This window comes from Leucoraja erinacea, unplaced genomic scaffold (assembly GCF_028641065.1).
Source record: "Leucoraja erinacea ecotype New England unplaced genomic scaffold, Leri_hhj_1 Leri_163S, whole genome shotgun sequence".
Taxonomy (NCBI): Eukaryota; Metazoa; Chordata; class Chondrichthyes; order Rajiformes; family Rajidae; genus Leucoraja; species Leucoraja erinaceus.
In genome coordinates this window covers 151,575-175,929 of record NW_026575935.1, presented here as the reverse complement: position 1 = coordinate 175,929, position 24,355 = coordinate 151,575, and the positions used below count along the sequence as shown (strand labels likewise).

Below are 24,355 nucleotides of genomic sequence, written 5' to 3'. Positions count from 1 at the left end.
CCTACGCAGTCACAGAGACAACGTGCAAACTCCACATGGACAGCACTGGTAGCCAGGATCTCTGGTGCTGTGAGGCAGCAACTCTACCGCTGTGCCACTGAATGAAAGTTGGAATTGGGTAAGTTTAAAAAAATGTTCAAAAAATTGCTTCAAGAATCTCCTCCAAGATTCCTCCTTGTAAACATGTAAATCTTACTCCCCATTTGGTAAATGGGCTATTTTTAGCGGTGTTTGGTCAAAGTCACAGTCAAAGGTTTTTATTAGTCACATTCACATACACCGAGGTGTAGTGAAGTGAAATGCTTTTTGCCATTTTGCAGCACAAAAAAAGAATACATACATAACACCAATGAGAGTCTTAAACACAAAGAACATCCCCCCACAATGGCTCCCACCATGAGGGAAGGCACAAAGTCCAGTCCCCAACCCCAGTTCACCCATAGTCGGGCCTATTGAGGCCTCCACAGTTGCCTCTATGGAGGCCCGATGTTCCTGGCCGTTCTCGCCGGGTGGTGGTGCTCCGGCGTCGGGAGAGTCCTCACAGCGGCATGGGAACCCTGGAACGGCCGCCTCCGTACTGGAGGCCGCGGCTTCCGAAGCCGACAACGCCGCGCCGGTTGGAGCTCCACAACTGGCGATCTCATCTAAAGATCCCAGGCTCCCGGTGTAAAGCAGCGCCGCCGCCCGCAGCTGGCCGCTCCACAGTCCCGCAGCTCCACGATGTTGTTCCCGGCGGTCTCAGCTCACCGGAGCTCCAGCGCGGCGACCCAGGCAAGGCATCGCCCGCTCCACGATAGCGCTCCAGCGCTGTGCCGCCGCTGAAGCCGAGGTTCTGGGCGGTCCCCGACCGGAAACGCCGCTCCAGGCCTGCTGGTAGCCCGCGAGGACGGGTCGAAGCTGCAGCCCGGAGAAAAGCTGCCTCTCCGACCAGGTAGGGACCCTGAAAGGCAGTTTCCCCCTTTCCCCCCCACATAATAAAGTCTAGACCTCCAAACAAAACACTTTAACTAACTAAAAATAAAAATAAAACGGTGAAAAGACAGACAACTGCTGGCAGGGCAGCCATGCACAGGACAGCGGGTTTGCAGGTCTATGTTGCTGTGTCCACACAGTTCTGATTTGTTGGTTTCCTGCAGTGGTGTTTTGTACCGATCTATGCTGGGAGCTCTGTGATGTTCACGAATGATTTGGATGTAAATGTAGGTGGGTTGGTCAGTAGGTTTATAGATGACACCAGAATTGGTGGAGTTGCAGATACACTGTCAAAGTATACAGCAGGGCATAGACCAGCTAAAGAAATAGGCAGAGAAATGGTGAATGGGCTTTAATTCAATACTGGAGTAAGTGGGGTCCGTTGCCCTGGTCCCCGAACGCATGATTCCACCACTGACGCATAGCCCCCAACTGTGGGGTGCGGCTGGCGGGCACGGCAAGTGGAAAAGGGATTTATTAAAGTTTAAAATGTGAATAACTCTTAAAATATAACAACAATCTATCTTCATTAGTCTACATCTATCTATACTATTACTAAAACTCTCATCTTGACCACTTCCGGTTAACGTTGTTTTTAAATTTGCGCAAAAACGGTACCCTATATGGCTAGGATTCTTTCGCCACCTTACTCAACGTTCTCCTCTGCTCCAAGCGCACCACGTTTTGTTCCGATCGGTGGAATAGTACAAAAGTTATGAAGGTTTAAAAAACAGTGAGATGAGCAGATTGGGCTTCTCGCCCATCTGTCACCATGAACGTTACGCCCCTTCCGGGGGCGAGGAGAATAAAGCCCGGAGTCCGGGCATGAGTCAGTCAGCTCGAAAGCCATGAGTGAGAGTTGAATCCAGAAGCCGTTAGTAAGTGAACTGAGTCCACAAGACGCGAGTGACTAACTGTGAGTCTTCAAGCCGTGAGTGACTGAACTGTGAGTCCACAAGCCGTGAGTGAGTGAACTGTGAGTCCACAAGCCGTGGCTGAGTGAACTGTGAGTCCACGAGGCGTGGTTGAGTGAACTGTGAGTACACGAGCTGTGGCTGAGTCAACTGTGAGTCTACAAGCCGTGGCTGAGTGAACTGTGAGTCTACAAGCCGTGGCTGAGTGAACTGTGAGTCTACAAGCCGTGGCTGAGTGAACTGTGAGTCCATGAGCCGTGTTTGAGTGAATTGTATGTCCAAGAGCAGTGAGTGAGTGAACTGTGAGTCCATGAGCTGTGAGTGAGTGAATTTGAATAAGATCATAAAATTTGCAGATGACACAACAGTGGTGGGACTCATCAGCGGAGATGAGGAATCAATGTACAGGGAGGAAGTAAAACAACTTGTGGACTCGTGCGGCAACAACAATTTAGCATTAAATGTCGACAAAACAAAGGAGATGATTGTCGACTTCAGGAGGTCGCAGCCAAAACTCACACCCCTCAACATCACTGGCACCACGGTGGAGAGAGTGGAGAGCATAAAGTTCCTCAGAGTGGAAATTGCAGACAGTCTCACCTGGTCCAGGGACAACACTGGGACCGTCAAACGGGCCCATCAGCGACTGCACTTCCTGAGGAAACTCAAACAGGCCTCACTCCCCACCAACAACCTCAGGACATTTTACAGGGGCACGTTGGAGTCTGTACTCACGTACTGCATAAACACGTGGTACTCCCACTGCAACTGCTCAGACAGGAAGGCTCTGCAGAGGGTAGTGAGGGGAGCAGAGAGGATCATTGGCGTCTCCCTACCCTCGGTACAAGAACTGTTCCAGAGCCGCTGTCTGAAAAAACCTCTGAGAATAGCTAAGGCCAAACTGCACCCCCTCCACACACACCTGGATCTCCTGCCATCAGGCAAGAGATACCGTAGCATCAAAGCCCGGACTACCAGACTGCTAAACAGCTTCCTACCACAGGCTGTGAGGCTGCGAAACAGTCACTCTGTACTCACAGTCACTTGATTCTGCGGCTTTGCACTGACATTTTAATAACTCTGGCACTGGCCACTTAAATCAGCTGCCCTGGACATTTTAATGATTGGTTTTACTGTATTTTAATGTTGCTGTTTTACCTGCTTTTAACTATTTATACTGTTTCATCAGGGACTGGATTGTTTTTACTGTTATTATGTGTGAAATGTTTTAAGTTTCATGTGTGATGCTTCGGTATTCCCTGGGAAACGTCTTTTCATTTTGCACTGTACAGCTGTTGCTTTGCAAGATGACAATAAAGGTTGATTGATTGATTGATTGGCTGAGCGAACTGTGTGTCCACGAGTCGTGGTTGAGCGACCGTGAGTCCACGAGCCGTGGCTGTGAACTGTGAGTCCGTAAGACGTGGCTGAGTGCACAGTGCATCCACAAGCCGTGAGTGAGTGAACTGTGAGTCCATGAGCAGTGAGTGAGTGAATTGTGAGTCCACCAAGCCGTGAGTGAGTGAACTGTGAGTCCACCAGCCATGAGTGAGTGAACTGTGAGTCCACAAGCCGTGAGTGAGTGAACTGTGAGTCCACCAGCCATGAGTTATTGAGCATTGAGTCCACAACCCGTGAGTGAGTGAACTGTGTGTCGACAAACCAGATTGAGTGATCTATGAATCCACATTCCGTGAGTGAGTGAACTGTGAGTCCGCAAGCCATGAGTGAGTGAACTGTGAGCCCACAGGCCGTGAGAGAGTGAACTGTGAGTCCAGAAGGCTCACCACCCCAGCGCACACACCCCCACCACCCTCGCACGGCTACAGAATGCTCCCGCCGGCCTCAACCAGGCCTCCCTGTCCTCAGCTGCAGGACCAGCACAAGAATCCTTTTGGCCCATAATGTCCATACTTGATCTCTGGAAACCAGTCCATTCGGCCCACAACACCCATACTAGCCCTCCAGAAAGCCCCCCTCCCCCACTGGCCACCGCCTGAAGCCGACCCCCTTCCCCAGCTGCAGAACGAAACAAGAGGCACAACAAGAAAGTATGGACTGAGTAAATCTCCTCTTTAACGTTTAAATTGTTGTTATATTGGAAGTTATTCACATTTTAATCTTTAATAAACCCCATTTCCACTCGCTGTGCCAGTCAGCTGCGTCTGCGCAGTAATACCTTTGTGTTCTACGTCACAATGGGAACCCAATGGGAGGGATTGGTTGCGCTGCTAGAGAGCCGCGAATGGTGGATGGGGGGGTGGGTGTGGGGGGATGTAGTGAGTCTGTGTGGGAGGCAAGGGCAAGGGGCGTCGTGATGGGGTGAGGGGAGGAGGGGAGATCAGGGGCATCAAAACGGGAAACATAGAAATTAGGTGCAGGAGTAGAGGCCATTCGGCCCTTCGAGCCTTCGAACCCATCAGCTTTGCCTGTGCAGTTGGGGGCTATGCATGAGTGGTGGAATATTGGAATTGGGGGAGAGGTAGAATATTGCATTGAGGGACCAGGCCTCCCGTGTGAGAATGGGACCCAACGGGTCCCACTTAGCCTAGTTTTATCATTAATCTTTAAATTGTTGTTATATTTGATGTTATTCGCATTTTAAGCTTTAATAAATCCCTTTTCCACTTGCCGTGCCCGTCAGCTGCGCCTGCGCAGTGATACCCGCGTATTCTACATCACAATGGGAACCCAATTGGTGGGAATGGCTGCGCCGCTGGAGAGCCGCTAAGAGTGGATGGGGTGGATTGGGGTGGGGGTTGAGGGGTGATGGAGTGAGTGCATGGGGGCGGAGGGCAAGAGGCGGAGTGGGCGGTGTGAGGGGAGGAGGGGGCATCAGGGGCGCCACAATGGGAACCCGTCAGTCGTGCCTGCGCATTTGGAGGCTAGGCCTGAGTGGTGGAATATTGTGTTGTGGGCCAGGCCTCCCGTGTGAAAATGGGACCCAACGGGTCCTACTTAGTCCACTTTAAACATTAATGATAATATTTATTCCGTCCATTCTTTCTTGTTGCGTCTCTTGTTGCGTCCTGCAGACGTGGAAGGGGCAAGGAGGCTGCCATGGCCTATCACTGCCGTGGTCTAATGCTGCCTACCCCAACCACAGCCTACTCCTGCCGTGGTCTACAGCTGCTGCTGCCTACCACTGCCGTGGCCACCCTCCACCGGCTTCAGGCGTATGGACACCTGCAGTATTGCGTACAGTTTTGGTCTCCTGATCTGAGGAAAGACATTCTTGCCATATAGGGAGTACAGAGAAGGTTCACCAGACTGATTCCTGGGACGGCAGGACTTTCATATGAAGGAAGACTGGATAGACTCGGCTTGTACTCGCTAGAATTTAGAAGATTGAGGGGGGGTCTTATAGAAAGTTACAAAATTCTTAAGGGGTTGGACAGGCTAGATGCAGGAAGATTGTTCCCGATGTTGGGGAAGTCCAGGACAAGGGGTCACAGTTTAAGGATAAGAGGGAAGTCTTTTAGGACCGAGATGAGAAAATCATTTTTTACACAGAGTGTGGTGAATCTGTGGAATTCTCTGCCACAGTAGGTAGTTGAGGCCAGTTCATTGGCTATATTTACGAGGGAGTTAGATGTGGGCCTTGTGGCTAAAGGAATCAGGGGGTATGGAGAGAAGGCAGGTATGGGATACTGAGTTGGATGATCAGCCATGATCATATCGAATGGCGGTGCAGGCTCGAGGGGCCGAATGGCCTACTCCTGCACCTATTTTCTATTTTTCAATGTTTCTATGTATCAGGCGGGGTTGGGGGCGGCTTCAGGTGGAGGCTGGTGGAGGGCCAGTGTGGGGGGGAGAGCGCCCTGCAGCAGGCGGCAGGGGATGGCTTCAGGCGGGGGGTGTCCTGCAGCGGGGGGAGTGGGATAGATTCAGGTGGTGGCTATCTGGGGCCAGCGGGAGGGAGGAGAACGTCCTGTAGCAGCGGGAGGGGGACGGCTTCAGGCGAGAACTGTCGGTCGGTCGGGGGAGGGGGGGGCGTCCTGCAGCCGAGGGAGGGGGAGGGTTTCAGGGTCCGCCTCCATGCAGCTACTGGACTCACAGTGCAGCTACTGGACTCACACTTCACTCATTCACGGCTTGTCGACTCACACTTCACTGACTCACAGTTTCTGGACTCACAGTTCACTCATTCATTCTCTGCTTTTGCACTCACACTTCTTTCACTGATGGCTTCTGGACTCACAGTTCAATGACTCACGGATTCTGGACTCACAGTTCACTCACTCCCGGCTCCTGGGCTCACAGTTCACTCACTCACAGCTTCCGGACTCACAATTCACTCTGTCAAGGCTTCTGGACTGACAGGTCGCTCACTCACGGCTTCTATATTAACAGTACACTCAGTCGCGGCTTATGGACTCACAGTTCGCTCACTCACGACTTCTGGACTTGACTCTCACTCACTCATTGCTTCTGGACTCGACTCTCACTCACGGCTACTGGGCTGACTGACTCACGCCCGACTTCTGGGCTCTTGCCCTGCCTCCGGGGCTTTATTCTCCTTGCTCCAGTGATTGACAGTGGGTACTGGAAGGGGCATTATCTTCATGGTGATGACAGGTGAGCAGACCAATCTGCTGATCTCACGATGTTTAAGCATTCATAACTTTTGTGATATTCCACCGATCGTAACAAAACTTGGTACGCATGGAGCAGAGGAGAACGGCGAGAAAGGTGACGATATAGGGTACAGTTTTTGCGCAAATTTAATAAACACAAACCGGAAGAGGACAAGATGAGAGTTTTATTAATAGTAGAAATAGATAGATAGATAGATAGATAGATAGATAGATAGATAGATAGATAGATAGATAGATAGATAGATAGATAGATAGATAGAAAGAAGATCGACTAGAATAGATAGATAGAAGATAGATGCATATATATTTTGATAGATAGATAGAAATATAGATAGAGAGGTAGATAGATGGATGGATAGATGGATGGATAGATAGATGGATAGATAGATAAAAAGTATAGATAAGTATATCCCTTTTCCTCTTGCCCTGCCGTCAGCTGCACCTGCACAGTAATACCTGCATGCTCTACATTATAATGGGAGCCCAATTCTCCCCGTCTGAAGCCATCCCCGTCCCCCAGCTGCAGGATGCTCCCCCTTCCCCATCGGCACCCGACAGCCCCGCCTGAAGCCGTGCCCCTCCCCAGGCTGCAGGACGCTCCCCCCACCAGCCCCAACAGCCCCCGCCTGAAGCCATCCGCCTCCACTAGCTGCAGAATGCAACATGAGATGCAACAAGAAATAATGGACTGAAGAAATCTCATCTTTAACGTTTAAATTGTTGTATTTTAGGAGTTATTCACATTTTAACATTGAATAAATCCCTTTTCCACTTGGCTTGGTCGTCAGCTGTGCCTGCGCAGTAATACCTGCGTGTTCTATGTCACAATGGGAACCCAATGGGCGGGAGTGGCTGCGCCGCTGGAGAGCCACCATGAGGAGAATGGGCGGGGGGGGGGGGGGGGGGTTGAGGGAGGATGGAGTGGGTGCGTGGGGGGAAGGGCAAGGGGCGGGGAGATGGGGGGGGGGATTAGGGACGCCACAACGGGAACCCATCAGCTGCACCTGCACAGTTGGGGGCTATGCCTGAGTGGTGGAATATTGCATTGGGGGACCAGGCCTCCTGTGTGAAAATGAGACCCAACGGGTCCCACTTAGTTTAGTATATTACTAAATCTCTCATCTTATTTGTTGTGTCTGTCCGTCTGTCCATCTGTCCGTCTGTCTGTACATGTGATCCTGAAACTAACGCCAAAATGGGACAGGATAGCCCTACAAATTTGGATCACCTTACTCACCTTTGTCCCGTGGTGTGTTTTTATCTACTTCCGTTCAGATTGGTGGTATATTTTACGTTATTTACATTTTTAAATGTACAAAATTCAGATTGTCACAATTCACTTGAACTTGCACTGGCAGTTAGCACCGTATGACTTCACAATTGGATCTAATTTACATAAGGGACCACCAGGCGCGCTGAAGAGATGGCAGCCCTGCCGGCAGTCTGTTCGTTTTGCATCTTTTAAAAAAATGTTTACATAGAAATTAGGTGCAGGAGTAGGCCATTTGGCCTTCGAGCCTGCACCGCCATTTAATATGATCATGGCTGATCATCCAACTCAGTATCCCGTACCTGCTTTCTCTCCATACTCTCTGATCCCCTTAGCCACAAGGGCCACATCTAACTCCCTCTTAAATATAGCCAATGAACTGGCCTCGACTACCCTCTGCAGCAGAGAGTTCCAGAGATTCACCACTCTCTGTGTGGAAAAAAGTTCTCCTCGTCTCGGTTTTAAAGGGGGATTTCCCCCTTATCCTTAAGCTTTGACCCCTTGTCCTGGACTTCCCCAACATCGGGAACAATCTTCCTGCATCTAGCCTGTCCAACCCCTTAAGAATTTTGTAAGTTTCTATAAGACCCCCTCTCAATCTCCTAAATTCTAGAGAGTATAAACCAAGTCTATCCAGTCTTTCTTCATAAGACAGTCCTGACATCCCAGGAATCAGTCTGGTGAACCTTCTCTGCACTCCCTCTATGGCAATAATGTCCTTCCTCAGATTTGGAGACCAAAATTGTACGCAATACTCCAGTACGCAATACTTTAATGTTTGTTGAAAGTTTATTGTAATGATTCTCGGTTTGTTTTGTGTGGGGGTTGGGGGGAGGGGATCGGGGTAAACTTTTTTTCATGCTCCTACCTTCCCGGATATGTGATTAATTTTTGGATCATATTCTCCGGGCTCTGCAGCCTACCATCGATATAGCTTGAAGCCTACTCGGACTGCCGTGAGCCGCACCGCGGGGCGCGGACCTACCGTCGAAGCGGATCCCTTGCCTGGGATCGCTCCCACCGTGCGCGGCCACCGCAAAATCAACATCTAGGGCTCGCAATCTCGGGTGAGGCTAGTCGGGAGCTCCAACGCCGCAGAAGGTTCGATCGCCCGGCGCGGGGGAGCTGGCATCTCCTCGATGCAGGAGCTGAACGCCTCGTTGCAGAGGGCCTGAATGCCGCCAGCTATGGAAGTTAAGACCGACGCAGAACAAAGGGAAAGGGCGAAGTTTATTTCGCCTTCCATCACAGTGAGGAATGTGTAGGAGTCACTGTGGTGGATGTTCATGTTAAAGTGTGTTTTTGAGTGATCTGTTACTTTTAATTGTATGACGGACCTGGCCAGTGAAATTCCTTGTATGTTGCAAAACATACTTGGCGAATAAAGTGTGATTCTGATTCTGATAAACTGCCTGGTCAGCAGTGATCCACCCCACAATAACATCACAATGGGATCTGATTTACATGAAAAACATTTCATAAACACAGCCGCATTCCATTTAAGATTGATGTTATGTTTTACAAGTTATTCAAATTTACAAACATTAAAAAAAATCACTTTTCACTTTAGAAAATCAAACTTTTCAGTTTAAAACTTGCCCTGCCTGTTACGATGTTAACAAATGACAGGACTTCCAGCGCAATGAGAGATTTGTCACAGTGTTGTAAAGAAAGGGAGGGAGGGGATGAGGAAAGAGTGAGCATTGTTGTTGAATGTTATTTAAAACAGATAGAGGGAGAGGAGGGGGTTAGGGAGCAGCGAGGGGTTATGGAGGGAGGGCTTGACAGGGTAGGGGAAAGCAGAGGGAGGGAGGGGTGAGGGACAGAATGGAGAGGGGAGAAGGTGAGGGGAAAGAAGAGGGTGGGTGAAGAGGAGGGGGAGGGAGTGCTGAGGGTAAATGAGCCACGCCTGCACAGTTGGGGGCTATGGGTGAGTGGTGGAATATTGTGTTGAGGGAACGGGTTGCATCGGGGGAATGAGTGAGTGGTGGAATATTGTGTTTGGGGAACAGGGCCCAATGGGTCCCACTTGATCTAGTGTATTTATAAAATCTCTTGGAATTGTCCTTATTGCTATCTGCCAGAGATTGCCCTCATTTTTCCTTATCTCCTGGACCCCTTTGCCCTGATTTCCTTTTTTAGTTTGTTCCTTTGTTCCCAAAACTCCTCCAGGGATTCCAGCTGCCTATACCTCTCCAATGCATCCTTCTTATTCTTGACCAATGCCTCAATTTCCCTCATCCACCAAGCTTCCTTACGTTTGGCAGCTTTGCCCTTCACTCTAACAAGGACGTGCTTATCCTGACCTCTTATCAGCACACTTTTTAAAACATCCCACTTGGCTGATGTTCCTTTCCCCTCATATAACCTGCTCTAATCAACTCCAGCGAGGCCTTCCCTCGTACCCACAAAGCTGGCCTTATCCCAATTTAGCATTTTAACACATGGGCCCTCTGAGCCAATAGACAATAGACAATAGGTGCAGGAGAAGGCCATTCGCCCCTTTGAGCCAGCACCGCCATTCACTGTGATCTAGGCTGATCATCCACAATCTGTACCCCCTTCCTGCCTTCTCCCCACATCCCATGACTTTGCTATCTTTAAGAGTGTCTAATTCTCTCTTGAAAGCATCTAGAGAATTGGCCTCCACTGCTTTCTGAGGCTGAGATTTCCACAGATTCACAACTCTCAGGCTGAAAAAGTTTTTCATCATCTCTGTTCTAAATTGCCTACGCCTTATTCTTAAACTGTGGTCCCTGGTTCTGGATTCCCCCAAATATTTGGAACATGTTTCCTGCCTCTAGTGTGTCCAAACCTTTAATAATCTTATATGTTACAAATAGATACTATCTCATCCTTCTAAATTCCAGAGTATACAAGCCCAGTTGATCCATTCTTTCATCATATAACAGTCCCGCCATCCTGGGAAGTAACCTTGTGAACCTACGCTGCACTCCCTCAATAGCAAGAATGTCGTTCCTCAAATTTAGAGACCAGCACTGCACACTTATACTCCTGGTGTGGTCTCACTAGGGCCCTGTACAACTGCAGAAGGACCTCTTTGCTCTGATACACAACTCCTCTTGTAATGAAGGCCAACATGTCATTAGCTTTCTTTACTATCTCCTGTGGGGGAGGGGGAGGGGATCGGGGGAAACTTTTTTTCAGGTTCTTACCTTGCCGGAGATGTGATTAATTTTGGCATCGCATTCTCCGGGCGCTCTGCGGCCGTCTATCGATGGAGCTGGAGGCCTCCTCGGACTGTCGTGAGCCCCACCGCGGGGCGCGGACTTCACATCGGAGCTGATCCCTTGCCTGAGATTGCTCCAACCGTGGCCTGTGGAGTTACCATCAAGAGCTCGCAGTCTCGGGAGAGGCTGAGTCGGGAGCTCCAACGTCGCGGAAGGTTCGACCAGCCCCGACGCGAGGTTCGATCGCCCGGCGCGGGGGAGCAGACATCCCCCCGATGCAGGAGCTAATCGCCTCAATGCGGAGGGCCAAAATGCTGCCGGCTGAGGGAGTCAAGATCGTCCCGTCAACCGAAGGCTCAAGGCCCCCGACCGCGTGAGAACAAAGGGAAGAGACTTGAAGTTTATTTTGCCTTCCATCACAGTGAGGAATGTGTAGGGGTCACTGTGATGGATGTTCATGTTAACAGTGGTGTAGCGTGGGGGGGGCGCATTGGGGCGGTTTCCCTGGACGTTAAATTTTTTGGGTCGCAAAAAAATTGTTGAATACATTTAAAAATAAAATTAAGGGGCCCGGGGAGCCGTTGGAGCGAGGAGGGGTTACCTGGAGCTGTGAGTATAAAAACTGCGCGGGCCAGGCCACCGCTGCCGCTGCCCCCAGCTCTGAGTTTCTGGTCGCCGCGCCCCCGCTGTCCCAAAAGGCTCCCCCCCCCCCGCCCCCGCCTCTTCCCCCCCCCCGCCCCGCCCCCCCCTTTGCCCCCCCCCCCCCGCCCCCCGCCCCGCGCCCGCCTCTGACCTCGCCCCGCCCCTGCCCCGCCCCCCCCCGCCCCCCCCCCCCCCGCTACTGAGGAGGCGCAAAACTTTAAATGCCCCGGGCGCTCAAAACCCACCCTACGCCACTGCATGTTAAAATGTGATTTGGGTGATCTGTTGCTTTTTATTTGTATGACTTACTTGGCAAATGAAATTCCTTGTATGTTGCAAAACATACGTGGCAAATAAAGTATTATTCTGATTCTATTCTGATTCTGATTCTGGACTGCATGCTTACTTTCAGTGAATGATGAACAAGGACACCCAAATCTTGTTATACTTCCCTTTTCCTAACTTGACTCCATTCAGATAATAATCTGCCTTCCTGTTCTTGCCACCAAAGTGGATAACCTCACATTTATCCACATTAAACTTCATCTGCCATGCATCTGCCCACTCACCCAACCTGTCCAAGTCACCCTGCATTCTCATAGCATCCTCCTCACAGTTCACACTGCCACTCAGCCTTGTGTCATCTGCAAATTTGCTAATGTTACTTTGAAGCCCTTCATCTAACTCATTGATGTATATTGTAAATAACTGCGGTCCCAGCATCGAGCTTTGCGGTACCCCACCAGTGACTGCCTGCCATTCTGAAAGGGACCCGTTAGTCCCTACTCTTTGTTTCCTGTTTGCCAACCAATTTTCTATCCATGTCAGCACTCTACCCCCAATACCATGTGCTCTAATTTTGCCCACTATATAGTCCCTACCATAACTAACTTAAACCTAATTAAACAATGGTCTCTGGTCCCATAAGGCTCCTCCTACATGTGTTGCCCTCTTACATGTGGGACCCTCTACATATTTCTGGAGAAAACTCTCCTGAACACCTTTGAGAAATTGCACCCCATCTAAATCTTTCACACTACGATTTTCCCAGTCAATATTGGGAAAGATAAAATCCCGTACTACAACAATCTTATTTGTCCTGCAGCTGTCTGCAATCTCCTGGCATATTTGTTCATCCAATCTCCATTGACTATTTGGTGGGGGGCTGTGTATACCACCAACAAGGTGATCATCCCTGTCTAGTCCCTCAGCTCCACCCAAATAGCCTCACTAGACAAACCGTCCATAATATCACCTCTGGCTACTGAAGTGACATCCTCCTAACCAATAACGCAACCCCCCCCCCTTCTCCTTTTACCTTCTCCTGAAGCAACTGTACCCTGGAACATTGAGCTACCAGTCCTGCCCCTGTCTTAAACCTTAGGAAACAAATATAATGGTTCAAGGGTTAATATTGCCCAAGTTAGAGGGGAGAGATATCATTCTCTATATAGCTACAATTGATAGTATGAATCTTGCGTCAGCATTTCACAATTGCTACATACAGAGTGAGAGAGCGAGAGATAGAGAGAGCCGAGCGGAGTTGTCGACAGTCACTTGCGGACAACTGCAGACAGAGATCCTTGCAGCGACTGGCAGACCATGTCTCTGGTTGAAGGGATGCACCAAGGTCGGGTCCTGATGTTAACGCTGACCTGTCTTTCGCTGCTTCCCTCTGGCCTCACCAAGGACAGACCCCGTGGCTGCTCATGTGATGATATATCCCTCTGCCAACCTCTTGCCCAGAGCCGCAAGTTCAAAGTTGAGGTGAGTTTTCCAGTTGCTGAATGAAAGAGTTGGTTTGCCTGAAATGCACTCAGCACTAACGCTGGATGTCGCTCCAGCTTGCTTGAATGACTACCGTCCGGTGGCCCTCACCTCGGTGGTCATGAAAAGCTTCGAGAGGCTGATCGAGAACCACATCTGCACCTTTGTCCCTCGCAACATGGACCCGCTGCAGTTCGCATACCGTCCAAACAGATCCACGGATGATGCGATCTCCCAGGTTTTGCGCACCACTCTCTCTCACCTTGACAGCCAGAAGGGGGGCTTGTGTGAGGAAGCTGTTTACATAGAAACATAGAAATTAGGTGCAGGAGTAGGCCATTCGGCCCTTCGAGCCTGCACCACCATTCAATATGATCATGGCTGATCATCCAACTCAGTATCCCGTACCTGCCTTCTCTCCATACCCTCTGATCCCCTTGGCCACAAGGGCCACATCTAACCCTCTTAAATATAGCCAATGAACTGGCCTCAACTACCCTCTGTGGCAGAGAGTTCCAGAGATTTGCCACTCTCTGTGTGAAAAAAAGTTCTCCTCATCTCGGTTTTAAAGGATTTCCCCCTTATCCTTATCCTCAAGCTGTGACCCCTTGTCCTGGACTTCCCCAACATCGGGAACAATCTTCCTGCATCTAGCCTGTCCAACCCCTTCAGAATTTTGTAAGTTTCTATAAGATCCCCTCTCAATCTGTTTGTTGATTTCAGTTCAGCTTTCAACACCATAGTCCCCACCAGACTTGCTGAGAAGCTGCTGGAACTGGGACAGAACACTCCCCTGTGTGCCTGGGTCCTGGACTTTCTCACCGCCAAGCCCCATGTGGTCAAGATGGGGAGACATACCTCAAACCCCCTCACCATGAACACAGGATCTCCCCAGGGTTGCGTCCTCATCCCCCTACTGTACTCCCTGTACACACATGACTGCAGCCAGGTTCAGCTCCAACTCAATCATAAAGTTTGATGATGACACTGTGGTGGAGGGCCTGATCTCCAATAACAATGAGAAGGCCTACCTGGTGGAGGTTGTTTGACCTGGCACTCTGGTGTCAGAACAACAACCTCCTCTTGAATATCACTAAAACTAAGGAGCTGATTGTGGACTTTAGAAGGGCACAACAACCGAGGATATACACTCCACTGGGGATAAATAGGACTACTGTGGATAGGGTTAGCAGCTTTAAATACCTGGCAGTCCACATCACAGAGGATCTGACATGGCTACACACACTGCCAGACTGGTAGAGACGCTGCCACTAAGGCAAGGCAGCGTCTTTACCACCTCAGGCAGCTGAGGAAATTCAGAGTCTCTCTGAGGATCCTACAGTGCTTCTACTGTGGGGCTGTAGAAAGCATCTTGTCTGATAACATCACAATCTGGTTTGGAAACAACTCTGAATTGTATTGTATTGTATTGTAATCAAATTTATTGTCATTGTCTCAATTTGAGACAACGAAATGAATTTCCCTTACAGGCAGTATCATAAAAAAATCACAAAAAAATAATAAAAATAAATAATAAATAAATAATACAACATATTAAAAATAAAATTGAAATTGAATTAAAAATTAAAAAATTTAAAAAAAGCACAAACACAGAAAGTCCACGACACAACATAACATAAATGGCACCAAGGTGAGGAAGGCACCATAGTCCAGCCAGCCTCCCCTCCATGTTCATCCGTGGTCGGGGCCTTCCGAGCACCCGCAGTCGCCGCCCCGGGTGGCCCGATGTTCAGGCCCTCACGCCGGGCTGGTGGAACGCCGACGCCGAACCCCGACGGTGAGCATCCTCCTCCTCAGCGGCCCGGACCTCCTGATCAGCCGCCTCGCTCTGCCGGAGTCCGCAGCTCCCGAGTCCGCAGGTCGAGCCGGGCAGAGTCGCAGGACCCCGCGTTGTAGTCAGCGCCGCCCGCGTTGGGAGCTCCGCAAACCGCAGCTCCAGGATGTTGGTGCAGCAGGTCCAGCACTCCGGGCTCCAGATGGCGACCCCCGGTAATAATAATAATAATAACAATAATCTTTATTTATATAGCACTTTTCAACAAAACCAGTATTTGAACCAAAGTGCTTTACAGAGATTGATTAAATTAATTGAACAGATCAAATGTCAATAAATCCATAAAAACAAAAAAAAAGAGAAAAAAGACACAGAACAGTACACTATAGAGATCAACAAGAAACGTCCCCCCACAGCAGAATTCACTGTGAGGGAAGGCACTAAAATTATCCAGTTCTCCCCCTCATAGTCCACCCGAGGTCGGGGTCTATATGTGGCCTCCTCAGCCAACTCGATGTTCTCAGGCCCTCTGCCGCGAAGCTGGATCATCGGCGTCGGGTGAACGATTCTTCAGCGGCCTGGACTGAAGCGGCCGCTTCCTCCCTGAAGACTGCAGTGTCCAAAGTTCTCAGGCCGGTAAGGCATCGCCAGCCCTGCGATGTTCCAGCGCTGTCCCGCCGCTGCTGGAGCTCCGGTCGATCCCGGCAGGAAAGGCCGCGCCAATCCAGGTAGGTAGGCCGCTGTGGGGGGAGGGGGGGGAGCGAGGACGCGACTCGAATAATAGTCGCATCCTCACCAGGAAGCGGCCGAAGGACGGTATCCCCCGCACCGTGCCCTCTTCCCCCACATAAAAACACCAAAAAACACAAAAAAAACACACTTTAACATAACTAAATAAACAAAAAAACAAAAAGATACCGGGCTGTAGGTGGAGGCTGCTGGCACCAGCGCCACCGGAAGTACAACACCTGAACAGGGCAGGAAGGCTCTGCAGAGTAGTGCGTTCGGCCCAACGCACAATGAGAACTACACACGCCCCCCTGCAGGACATATACAGCAGGAGGTGCAGATCCGGAGCCAGCAACATTATGGGGGACCCCTACCCCCCCAGCAACGGACTGTTCCAGCTGCTACGGTCAGACAAACGCTTCCGCTGTCATGCTGTGAAAACAGAGAGGGTGAGACGGAGTTTCATCCCACAGGCCGTCAGGACTGTAAACTCTTATCTCACCAGCAACTCATTTACTGTTGTGTTGTGTCTTTTAAAAACTTTTTTTTCCTAAAATGTAAATACTGGTTCGGTTCTATTCTGTTCTGTTGTTTTTGCACAATCCGCAGGCATTGCCACTTTCATTTCACTGCACATCTTGTATGTGTATGTGACAAATAAACTTGACTTGACTTGACTCAGAACGTCAAGCACTTTGGTCCGCATTTACCTTCGTTATCTCTTCTTGTTTCTTTCCTGCCACATACGTTAGTTCTGGAGATGTACAGCATAGAAACATGCCCTTCGGCCCACCTTGTCTATGCCAACTAAGTTGCCATACTGGACTAGTCCGATTTGCCTGCATTTTGCCATCGTGATCATTTGCCTGCATGGACGGTAAGCAAGCTGCAGGGGATGAGGGCTGGCTCGGAGGCTGGACATAATATGCACCATCACCAGTCTCTTGCAACATGATGGTCACTCCAAGGTAGTCACTAATGCAAGCTACCTCCCTTTTATTTGGATGGTCTTCTTGAAGAAGGTGAGGACCTCAGCAGGGGGCTGTGAGATGTTAAAAATGTCTATGAATACCTCTGGCACTGGCCAATTCACTGGGTCTTTTCAAGAGAGGGTTAGATTTAGCTCTTAGGGCTAAAGGAAGCAAGGGAAGTGAGGAATAAGCAGGAACGGAGTACTGATTTTAAATGATCAGCTATGATCATATTGAATGGCGGTGCTACTCAATATCCTACTCCTGTACCTATTTTTCTATTTTTCTATATTTCTACCCACCTCTGTTCAAAGTGGCCGTAGAATGCATGGAGTCCATTGGGGGAGGAACTCATTGTTGCCAGCGACTCTGCCTGCCTACGTTTCCTTATCTCTGTCCTCGGGAACAATTACATTTGATTATAAAGTGTTTTATTTTTCAAACGGTACATTTATTTTGGTTGTTGTGGCTTTACTATTGTTGCAGGTCATGATTGCTGACAACGGAGGGAAAGAGTGGAAGCATTACGACTGGTCGAAGGTGACGACTGTCATATCCATCGGAATTTATGACCCTGATCTATTGTGTCATGCCCACGCACATAAGGCTCGAGTTGTCCTGTACGGTAAATGATTCAGCTGCCGGAGAAGACAATGTTCTTCTGAACTCTGATGCAAGCTGGATTAGGGGTGGGAAACCTCGTTCTGCATAGGGGCCGAGACGCATGTCTGTGAGCGGATGGCGGGGCACGAGAACACATGGATCCTGCTCCCATCCTGCCCCGGATGGCAGGCATCAAATCACGTGTTCACAGAAGGTAGACAAAAATGCTGGGGAAACTCAGTGGGTGAAGTAGCCTCATGCAATCCTTGCACGCCTCACCCGCTGTGTTCCTCCAGCATTTTTGTCTCCCTTCAATTTTTCAAGCATCTGCAGTTCTTTCTTAAACGTGTTCACAGAAGGTGCGCGGCCGTGCTGGTGGCCTTGCGCAGGATGTGGTACCGCCAGAGCTCGGCCGCGCGCTCGGGACGGGCACTCGGCGGCCCGAATGAATACGGGAAACAAAATCCGCCTGCGGGCTGGATAATTTCAGGTTACGGGCCGCATTCTGCCGGGGGCCGTAGGTTCCATCCCCTGAATTATTAGGGACATACTGTTTGTGCGTGTGCGTGTGTGCGCGTGTGTGCGCGTGTGTGTGTGTGTGTGTGTGTATGTGTATGTGTGTGTGTGCGTGTGTGTGTGTGTGTATGTGTGTGTGTGTGTGTGTGTGTGCGTGTGTGTGTGTGTGTGTGCGTGTGTGTGTGCGTGTGTGCGTGTGGGTGTGTGTGTGTGTGTGTGTGCGTGTGTGTGCGTGTGTGTGCGCGCGTGCGTGTGTGTGTGTGTGCGCGTGTGTGTGTGTGTGTGTGCGTGTGTGCGTCGTGGTGTGCTGCTCCAGCATCAAATCAATAGTTTCAACAATACAAAGGAACAGGCCCTTCGGCCCATCGATCACCCGTTTACACTAGTTCTATCCTGCACACTAGGGGTAATTTTACAGAAGCCAATTCACCTACAAACATGTACGTCTTTGGGATGTGGGAGGAAACCAGAGCACCGGACGAAACCCGTGCTGTCACAGGGAGAACGTGCAAACTACGCACAGACAGCAACCGTAGTGAGGATTGAACTAAGATGCCGTGAGGCAGCAGATATACGGCTGGGTCACTGTTACAGATTACAGTTACATTCCATGCAATCCTGCACATTAATTTTGCAACTTAAATCTAACCTTTATACAATATGTGTTCCATGTCACTTTAATTAAATCGTACATTCAGTCATACGGCATTGAAAAAAGCTCTTCAGCAAAATTGCCCACACCAACCAAGATGCCCCATCTACACTAGTCCCACCTGCCTGCGTTTTGCCCGCATCCCACTAAATCTGTCCTATCCATGTACCTGTCTAAATGTTTTTTACACGTTGTGATAGTACCTGCCTCAACTACCTCCCATGGCAGCGCGTTCCATACACCTACCTTTGTGTAAAATAGTTGCCCCTCGGGTTCCTATTAAATCTTTCACCCCTTACCTTAAACCTATTTTCTGTGGTTTTTAATTCTCCTACTCTGTGTAAAACACTCTGCATTTATTCCTCTCATATCTCTCTACGGATAAAGGGACGGGTTGGGCAGCCTAGGACTTGATTCCTAGAAGTGCATGAGGACGAGGGGTGATCTTATAGAGGCGTATAAGACCATGGAAGATATAGATATGGTGAACAGTCACAGTATTTTTTCAAAGTGTTAAAATAATAGAGGGGAAAGATTTAAAAGGGAACTGAGGGGAAACCATTTTATTTAGAGGGTGGTGAGTATGTGGGACGAGCTGCTAGAGGAGGTAAGTTGAGGCAGGTGCTATAATAACATTTACAATATATTTGGACAGGTATCTGGAAAGGAAAGGTATACAGGGATACGGGCCAAATGCAGGCAGGTGGGACCAGTGTCGGCAAGTTGAGCCAAAGGGCCTGTTTCCGTGCTATATGGCTCTATGACTCTATGAGAAGGTTCCAAAGACGTTTGGGCAGGTTCATGGAAAGCAATGGGATTTTGGGCGTAATGCTGGCAAATGGGAGCAGCCCAGAAAGACCCTTTGATTGGCATGGATGAGAGTGGAAGGGCCTGTTTCTGTATTATATAATTCCATGACAACATATTCCTGCCTTAAATGGATGATTCCTTACTTTGGAATCTGACCCCTGGTTCGGGATTCTCACATGGGAGCATTCTAAAACTAGAGGGCTCAGGCTTAAGGCGAGAGGAGAGAGATTTAAGAGGGAGCTCAAGAGCAACCTTTTCACGCGGCAGAAAGTCCATACTTGCCCTGCACAGCTCCTTTAACCATTCTCCCTCCGACGTTACAGCTATGCTCCCTGGACATTGACATTTCCACCCTGGGACACAAGGTTCTGACTGCCTGTCCCAATCATCTGTGTTAGCTACATGGCCTCTGTCATATACTTTATCATGCACTAAACGTTATTCCCTTTATCATGTATCTGTACACTGTGGGAGGCTTGATTGTAATTATTTTGTTTAGTGTAGTTATTAGTTTAGAGATGCAGTGCAGAAACAGGCCCATTGACCCACCAAGTCCGCACCGACCAGCGAGCCCTGCACTATGTACACGTAGGGACAATTTACATTTATACCAAGTATAAAAACCCAAGACAATTACCCTACACACTTGTACGTCTTTGGAGTGTGGGAGGATATTGAAGATCTCGGAGAAAACCCACGCGGTCACGGAGAAAACGTACAAACTCCGTACAGATAGCACTCGCAGCCGGGATCGAGCCCCGGTCTCTGGTGCTGCAAGCGCTATAAGGCAGCAACTACCGCTGCTCTCCAATGCCATCCTTATGTATTGTCTTTCCGCTGACTGGATAACACGTAACAAAAAAGCTTTTCACCGTACCTCAGTAGACGTGACAATAAACTCAACTAAACCGAACTAATGCTCTATTTCCCTCTTTTTCTGTTTGTGGACATCTTGTTAGCTCCTGATACACAAAAAACCTTGTTTTAGATCCTATTTTAATCTCTCTATCCCTCTCTTCGTTGGATTACACTTAATCTGAAGCTGAAACATCTCTACGTTAAAGTCCTGGCAATGTGTAATTGCAGTTTCAATTTACCTGCATCAGAATTATTGTCATCTGATGGTATTCGATCCTTTACAGATTAATTATTTTGCCTTGGAGGGAGACCCCCCCCCCTCCCCTCCCGCCATTGATATTATGGACTGAAGATCACTGTTCCATGGGATGTTTCCATACTGTTATTATCTTTGAAAGACAGAAGCACTTACTGGGAATGTGAAAGGCAGCGAGGTGGGATTTAGGCAATTGTTGGCAAGACCCATTACATCTTTCATGTCGGGGGATCTTGGAGCCCAGTTCTGTAACTCCCTGAGAGTTTAAACACAAGTAGATAGAGTGCTAAAAAATGCTTACCTTCATTGGTTGGGACATAAGTCAGAAAGAGTCAGAAAGTCATGATGCAGCTCGCCAAGAATTTGGCTCAGCCAAGCATTTGGAGTATTGTGTGTAGTTCTGGTTGTCCAATTACAGGATGTGGAGGCTTTGGATAGGGTGCAAAAAAAAGTTTACCAGACTGTTGCTTGGATTAGGGGGTATTATCTATAAGGATAAATTAGGCAAACAGATTGTTTTCACTGGGACTTCAGAGGCTGTGGGAAAACCTGTTGGAAATATATAAAATCAATGGTGTGGATGAGAACATACAGGGCAAGATCAGCACATTTGATGATGATACAAAAGTTATTGGTTTTACAAATGGTGAAGATGGTTGTGAACGATTGCAGCAGGATCTAGATCGATTGGCCAGGTGGGCGGAGGAATGGTTGATGGAATTTAATACAGAGAAGTGTGAGGTGTTGCATTTTGGGACGTTGAACAAGGGCAGGACCTACAGTGAATGGTTGCCCTCTGGGTAGTGTTGTAGAGCAGAGGGATCTAGTAGTACAGGTGCATGGTTCCATGAAGGTTGAGTCGCAGGTAGATAAGGTGGTCAAAAAGGCTTTTGGCACTTTGGCCTTCATCAGTCAGAGTATTGAGTATAGAAGTTGGGAGGTCATGTTGCACTTGTATAAGACGTTGGTGAGACCGCATTTAGAATAATGTGTTCAGTTCTGGTCACCGTGTTATAGGAACGATATTGTCAAGCTTGAAAAGGTTCAGAGAAGATTTACAAGGATGTTGCCAGGACTAGAGGGTGTGAGCTACAGGGAGAGGTTGAGTAGGCTGGTCTCTATTCCATGGAGCGCAGGAGGGTGAGGGGAGATCTTTAGAGGTATACAAAATCATGAGAGGAATAGATCGGGTAGATGTACAGAGTCCCTTGTCCAGTGTTGGGGAATCGAGGCCCATTGTTGGCTGGTGTGGGCGAGTTGGGCCGAAGGGCCTGTTTCCACACTGTATCACTATGACTATGAGAGGGTGGAAATGTCAAAGACAAAAGCTTTCCACTGTATCACGGCACACATGGCAACAATAAATCAAACTAAAACTAGTCTAGAGAGCATAGCTTTCAGTTCAGAGAGGGAAAGTTTGAAGGAGATGTGTGGGGCAAGTTTTTTTACATCAAGAGCTGTGGGTGTCTGGAATGTGCTGCTCGGGGTGGTGGTAAAGGCAGGTGCAATAGCAGTGTTTTACAGGCTATTGGATAGGCACGTGGATATGCAGGGAATAGAGGGATTATGGATCACCTGCAGGTAGATGAGATTAGTTTATCTTGAGATTAGGTTCAGTACAGACATTGCAGATGAAACCTCTATCCAGATTAGTCAACTTTCCAACAGTCTTGGACTGTTTTAGTACTTGGCACAAGAACGTTTTGTGTATACAGTTATCTAAAATAAGCCCTTATCTTCTTACTTCCTTCTGACAGTGAAATTATCACCAAGAGCAATGAAGGATGTTCAATTTCAACGATGGTGGATCACTACCCAGGTGCAATTGGTGAAAGGTGGATTCTTCGATGGAATCGTTTTGACATACGATGGAGTCATTGAAGACGAAACAACCCAAATTGGTATCCAATCAATATCAAAAATACCCATATTGATATCCAATATTGCGGAGTCACTTCAAACAACCGTGCCTGGGTCCCAGGTGAGAAGCTAAAGTTACGATCATAATTCATAGAACATTTGGCCCATCATGCCCGCTCCACCATTCAATCATGGCTGATCTATCTTTTCCTCTCAACCACATTCTCCTCATAATCCCTGACACCCGTACTGATCAAGAACCTGTCAATCCCTGTGTCAAGAATACCCAGTAATGGCCTCCACCGTGTCTGTGGCAATGAATTCCAGCGATTCACCATCCTCTGGCTAAAAAGACGTCCTCATCGCCATTCAAAAGGAATATCCTTTTATTCTGAGGTTGTGATGAGAGGGATAGACAGAGTTGACGTGGATAAGCTTTTCCCACTGAGACATGACTTGAGAATTAAGGGACAGAAGTTTAGGGGTAACATGAGGGGGGACGTCTTTACTCAGAGAGTGGTGGCTGTGTGGAATGAGCTTCCAGTGAAGGTGGTGGAGGCAGGTTCGTTTTTATCATTTAAAAATAAATTGGATAGTTATATGGACGGGAAAGGAATGGAGGTTTATGGTCTGAATGCAGATGTATGGGACTAGGGGAGAATACGTGTTCGGCACGGACTAGAAGGGTCGAGATGGCCTGTTTCCGTGCTGTAATTGTTATATGGTTATATGGTTATTATATGGTGTCCTCTGGTCTTAGACTCCCCACAACTGGAAACATCCTCTCCATATCCACTCTATCCAGGCCTTTCACTATTCGGCAAGTTTCAATGAGGCCCTCTCTCATCTTTCTAAACTCCAGTGAGTACAGACTAAGTGCTGTGAAACGCTCATCGTATGTTAGCCCAATCATTCCTGAGATAATTCTTGTAAACCTCCTCTGGACCCTCTCCAATGCCAGCACATCCTTCATTAGAAACGGGAATAGTCCCCGAGGATTGGCGTACTGTGCATGTTGTTCCATTGTTTAAAAAGGGTTCTAAGAGTAAACCTAGCAATTATAGACGTTAGTTTGACTTCAGTGGTGGGCAAATTAATGGAAAAGATACTTAGAGATAATATATATAAGCATCTGGATAAACAGGGTCTGATTAGGAACAGTCAGCATGGATTTGTGCCTGGAAGGTCATGTTTGACTATTCTTCTTGAATTTTTTGAAGCGGTTACTAGGGAAATTGACGAGGGTAATGCAGTGGATGTTGTCTATATGGACTTTAGTAAGGCCTTTGACAAGGTTCCTCATGGAAGGTTGGTTAAGAAGGTTCAACTGTTGGGTATAAATGCAGGAGTAGCAAGATGGATTCAACAGTGGCTGAATGGGAGACGCCAGAGGGTAATGGTGGATGGCTGTTTGTCGGGTTGGAGGCAGGTGACTAGTGGGGTGCCTCAGGGATCTGTGTTGGGTCCTTTGTTGTTTGTCATGTACATCAATGATCTGGATGAAGGTGTGGTAAATTGGATTAGTAAGTATGCAGATGATACCAAGATAGGGTGGTGTTGTGGATAATGAAGAGGATTTCCAAAGTCTACAGAGTGATTTAGGCCATTTGGAAGAATGGGCTGAAAGATGGCAGATGGAGATTAATGCTGATAAATGTGAGGTGGTACACCTTGGCAGGACAAATCAAAATAGGACGTACATGGTAAATGGTAGGGAATTGAAGAATGCAGTTAAACAGAGGGATCTGGGAATAATCGTGCATAGTTTCTTGAAGGTGGAATCTCATATTGATAGGGTGGTAAAGAAAGCTTTTGGTATGCTAGCCTTTATAAATCAGAGCATTGAGTATAGAAGCTGGGATGTAATGTTAAAATTGTACAAGGCATTGGTGAGACCAAATCTGGTGTACAATTTTGGTCGCCCAATTATAGGAAGGATGTCAACAAAATA

At 48.4% G+C, this 24,355-nt stretch overlaps 1 protein-coding gene across 1 annotated transcript in view; it reads left to right on the top strand.

The window, feature by feature from the left end:
* Window positions 1-20,637: 20,637 nt before the first annotated feature.
* Window positions 20,638-24,355, top strand: part of LOC129716058 (di-N-acetylchitobiase-like) — a 30,199-nt gene continuing 26,481 nt past the window's right edge. The window contains exon 1 of the mRNA XM_055665938.1: window positions 20,638-22,525. Coding sequence (XP_055521913.1) covers window positions 22,322-22,525 — 204 coding nt within the window. The 5' untranslated portion in view covers window positions 20,638-22,321. The remainder of the gene's footprint in view (window positions 22,526-24,355) is intronic.